Source organism: Misgurnus anguillicaudatus, chromosome 22 (genome assembly GCF_027580225.2).
Source record: "Misgurnus anguillicaudatus chromosome 22, ASM2758022v2, whole genome shotgun sequence".
In the NCBI taxonomy this organism is placed as follows: domain Eukaryota; kingdom Metazoa; phylum Chordata; class Actinopteri; order Cypriniformes; family Cobitidae; genus Misgurnus; species Misgurnus anguillicaudatus.
In genome coordinates, this window is record NC_073358.2 from 20473924 (window position 1) to 20478568 (window position 4645).

The 4645-nt window shown below is 36.0% G+C and overlaps 1 protein-coding gene across 1 annotated transcript; it reads right to left on the minus strand.

Moving 5' to 3' along the window:
• Window positions 1–1169: 1169 nt before the first annotated feature.
• On the minus strand, window positions 1170–3527 carry LOC129444654 (zinc finger BED domain-containing protein 4-like). Its single transcript, XM_055205438.2, has 2 exons — window positions 2717–3527; window positions 1170–2317 (listed from the first exon to the last, which is right to left on the minus strand). The coding sequence occupies exons 1-2, from the start codon at window positions 3499–3501 to the stop codon at window positions 1861–1863; spliced, it is 1242 nt and encodes a 413-aa protein (XP_055061413.2). The 5' UTR covers window positions 3502–3527; the 3' UTR covers window positions 1170–1860.
• Window positions 3528–4645: the final 1118 nt, after the last annotated feature.

A 4645-nucleotide genomic window follows, 5' to 3' on the forward strand; every position in this document is an offset into this window, starting at 1 on the left:
ATGCGTGGATAAAGGTTGTTTTTGAATAAGTTCCAGCTCGTGTGGGGAGTGATTGATTACTTTGTGTACAACGGATTCATTTGTAAAGAAGTAAGTCGATGCTGGATTTGGAGAGAGATTGTGATTAAAAGCAACACTAATATTGGATCTGACAACAATTGACACAGCAGTAACGTATACACAGTAAGTAAAACTTTTACTTTATTTAATTACTGCGTTTCACTATTGCTTTGTTAGAAGAGATCGCTTGATATGTCTGTTGTAACATCCATATCTTAACACGTATGTTTGACTGCTTTAATTTACTAAAAACATTAAACGATTAATAAAGGTACAACAATAAACAATACGACTGTAATATAACGATAGAAATATACAAAGTTAGTGATAAGGAAGGACTTATCAGCCGCAATTTAGATTCTGATGCCCAAGTTGCGTTTGAACGGTCCAACACTCAACAAAGCTTTTTTATCATATAACTGTGCTATGTAACGTTACGTGTATCTAAGAGCAACCTCACAAGCACAATAGAAACATACAAAGTTATTGATAAGGATTTATCAGCCGCAGTTTAGATTCTGATGCGCGCTTACTGTGTTGTTTACGGTAATTTAGTCACATCGAGTTTAAAGTTTTGTTTATACTTTACTATACGTATTGTCATTTATGTGTATCATTGTTAGCACCCAGAATCTTTTGTGGGTCAAACATATATGTGTTCGGCTGCTATTTTTTTACACATTGATGTTTTTAAAACATTTACCCACATGTAATGACGAGGAATGAAGCTGTCCAATCATAGCAGTGGGCGTTTATGTCCAGGTCTTCAATGCGGCCCTCCCCTTCAAACGAAGCTTTTCTCCAGAGAGCCATTAATCCATGTTACAAAATAGCGATTACTTATTGGTTTTGATGTTTTTGAATGTAAAAACCACGCAAACATCATAAGTAGGGATGCTCCGATCAGGATTTTTGCAGCCGATACCGATTGCCGATTTCTTGTCATCGTGATCGGCCGATACCAATGCCGATACCGATTTTTTTTACTTTAATTTTTTTTAAGCTTAAGTCATACAACAGAATATTGTGCAATTATGTAATGTATATGTAATTGTTATGCCAAGATTTAACAGTATTAAATAATGAACAATTTGAACAAATTTGAACAATTTGATATACCTTTCAAACAGCGCTTATGCATAACACTATGCATATTAGGATACTTTAATAAAGACATAAGTAAACAGAAACCTTAAAACACAAAAGATTTCTACACAAATACTCTGATGCAACCCATAAGGTTTATTTAAACACTGTATAAAAAGTAGACTTTGGTAGACAAAGTAAACATTTAATCTCATAAATGCATAAGTCTGGTTTATCTTAAACATTGTCCAATTAACAGAGGACATAAGTCATTAAGAAAATCATATAAGCTCCTAAAAAAGGAGAATTCTGGTTTATCTTAAACATTGTCTAATATAACACTGAGGACAAACTTTATAAAACAAACTCAGAAAATTGAGAATTATGGTTTATCTTAAACATTGTCCAATTAACAGAGGACATAAGTCATTAAGAAGTCATATAAGCTCCTAAAAATAGAAGAATTCTTGTGTATCTAAAAACGTTGTCCAATATAACACTGAGGACAAAATTTATAAAACTAAAACAATTTAAGCTCCTCTGATGTATCTTAAGAACAGTTTGGAGCAGTTGGTGGTTCAATTACACATTGTCCAGTATTAGATTAAGGAGAAAATAAATAGAAACATTTAACCTCCAAAAAAACTAACAGGAATATAATTCAATATGTGATTGTCAAGCTGCAGAGAACTCCTTTGGCTCCTTCCTACTTAATTAGGTAAGGCATTCTGCATTTTGGGAAGTCAGTCTATTTCTCTTTTCATCCAAAACGTGTGCGGCGGTACTGAATAGCCTCTCACTATCAACACTTGTTGGTGGAGCACTAAGGTAGACTCTAGCTGCCTCTGCTAAAGCTGGGAACCGACCTTTGTTACTCTCCCAAAACACCAGTGGTTCTGCAGATCTTGGGATGACATGCTCAGAGAGGTACAGATTTATCTCGGGTGCTACCGAATCACTTTCTCTGTAAACATCACTACCACTGGTGTCCCTGAGAATTTCCTCATGCATCTGCTGCAAAGAACTTGATAGAAGAGTTTTTGGTGTGGCCACAGTTTCTACCATCTTCTCACCAGAGCTATGTCCCCGCCTCACTCGTACGTCCAACACTTCGCTGAGCAGTCGGTGTGCTTCTGGTTTGGTTTGATCATCAAAGTATCTATCCTTGTACCTTGTTTTTAGAAGGAAACAATAATCATTGCTAAATTTTATAATCACTGAAAACTTTCACACACTACATCACGACTCAAAGCACATTTTGTTTAGCTTGACATGTACAATCACATAAGTATGTGTGTCCCTGTCTATGAAAAAAATACAGCTAAAGTCTTTTTTTGTGATTAACTGTTTTCTACATAAAATCATCCTATATAATGTGAAAAATAACCTTTAATAAGCTTTAATACTGAATAAGTAGATAATGTCAAATATTACATTAAAAGTGAAATTAATGATAATTAAACGTTGATGCTCCTAATCTCATCATTGGATTAAAAAAACTTTCTAAACAGATTATAAAACATATGAAATCTATCATAGAGTATATCCACAAAATTAATTAAGAACTTACCTTGGATCAAGGATCGTAGCCACAACATATACAGGTTCCCTATGAATGTCGGAGAACCTTTTTACAACAGCTTCCAGGAGTGTTTGTTTGGATGTTTTAACTCCATGGTCAGAATCAGAAATTCTCTCAAGGAGACGTTTCAGAGCACTTATGGATGGGATGACATTCGCCACAGATGATTTTATTGAACTAATTTCTTTGGTCAACTCTTCAAAGGGTGCAAGAATGGAAACCATATTTTCAATTAATTTCCATTGTGTTGCATTGAGATTCGGAATGTCATAGTCAGCTGTATATGCCATCAAAGCATGTTTTTGTTCCAGCAGAGAGGTGAGCATATAGAATGTACTATTCCATCGTGTGTCGATGTCTTGCTGCAACCTTTTAGGAGATTGACCAAGTTGTTTTTGAATATCTCCTAAACGGGAGTATGCCTGAGGCGAATGCTTAAAATGGCCAACAATGCACCTGCCAATAGCCACAGCATCACGGACGGCGCGTTGTGATAGAACTCCCTCGTGAACCACTAAATGAAGAGTATGTGCCATACACGGCACACTGTTCAAATTGCAATCCCTCATAGCCTTTGCAATATTCTTTGCATTATCACGTAGCACGACGTGCACTTTCTCCTTTTGTATGTTCCAAGCCTTTAACATGTCATTGTATTTAGCGACTAAAGCCTCAGCAGTGTGTGAACCAGGAAATTCTTGGGAGTGGAGAATCACTTGCCTTTTTTCAAAATTTTCAGTTATCCACTGCGCCGTCAAACTCAACATAGACATAGGGGATACGCTAGAGCTCCAAATGTCTGTTGCGAACTTTTCATTATTTCTCGAAACGTCGTAGTAGTTCCACACAGGTGATGACATGACTGCGGCGCTAAATCATATACGTCACGCGCATCACGTGCGTCCTTACGCGTCATCAAATTGCGATCGGTTGGTGAGATCGGCCATGTTTAGTGAGTTCCGATCGAGTACTAAAATGTGATTATCGGCCGATCGATCGGCGGCCGATCGATCGGAGCATCCCTAATCATAAGTAGACATCAGACAACAGTATAAAACATTTAAATTGACAAATTCACCGCCCTTTTAAGTATTATGTTTATTGTGTTTACCCTCCCACATAGCAATTTTTTTTTGCCGTACACAAACAGTTTTTCCTCGGTCCGCACACAGCAAAGAATGAAGACCCTACAGTGGCCCAGATCTGGATTACAGACAAGAGTCACACATGGGCCACGACTGGCCCAAGTCTCAGCCAGTTAATAGCCCATAAACGGCCCAGAACAGGTTCTAACAACTGTACCAATTCTCAGCCATAGGTTAGCCATATAAAAACCAGCATTTAACCAGAACCTCCAAAACTGAGCCATAACCCAGCCTAATCTTGCCCAAATGACCAACTATACACGAATACAGAAATTGAAATGAACATATTAGCATAAACATACCATTAAAATTTAAATTAAGTACTGTGAGTAAATACAAGTTTGAACTAAACTAAACTTAAAAGTTAGTTAAGTTAATTAGAAACACTGTGACAACTTTTTGTTTGTAACCAGCCAGCTTTACACAAAAATATAAGTTCCAGTTAAAGTATTAGCATGAATCTAATTTAGGTTTCGAAATAATTTAATTAACCCTTGTGCATCAATTAAAAAAAAGTTACACATAGGTTCATAAGGGACAAAAAATGTCCATGTCAAAAAAGTGTCATAAAAATATTATAGATTTATATTTTTTCCACTTTCACTGATGCCATTTTTTTAACCAACATCAGTTCTAATCACGATGACCAAACATTCATTAATTTTCAGAAATTTAACCCTTTAAATGCTGGTTTGTTTACATAATGCCACTGCTGTTTTTTATGAAAAAAAAAGAAAATTTTTAATTATTTTCAATTTACTAAATGCTAAGC

Coding starts and splice junctions, on each gene's coding strand:
- LOC129444654 (XM_055205438.2), bottom strand. CDS start 3,501: ATGTCTATGTTGAGTTTGACGGCGCAGTGGATAACTGAAAATTTTGAA. Junction 2,318..2,716: donor GCTACGATCCTTGATCCAAG/GTAAGTTCTTAA, acceptor TCTAAAAACAAG/GTACAAGGATAGATACTTTG.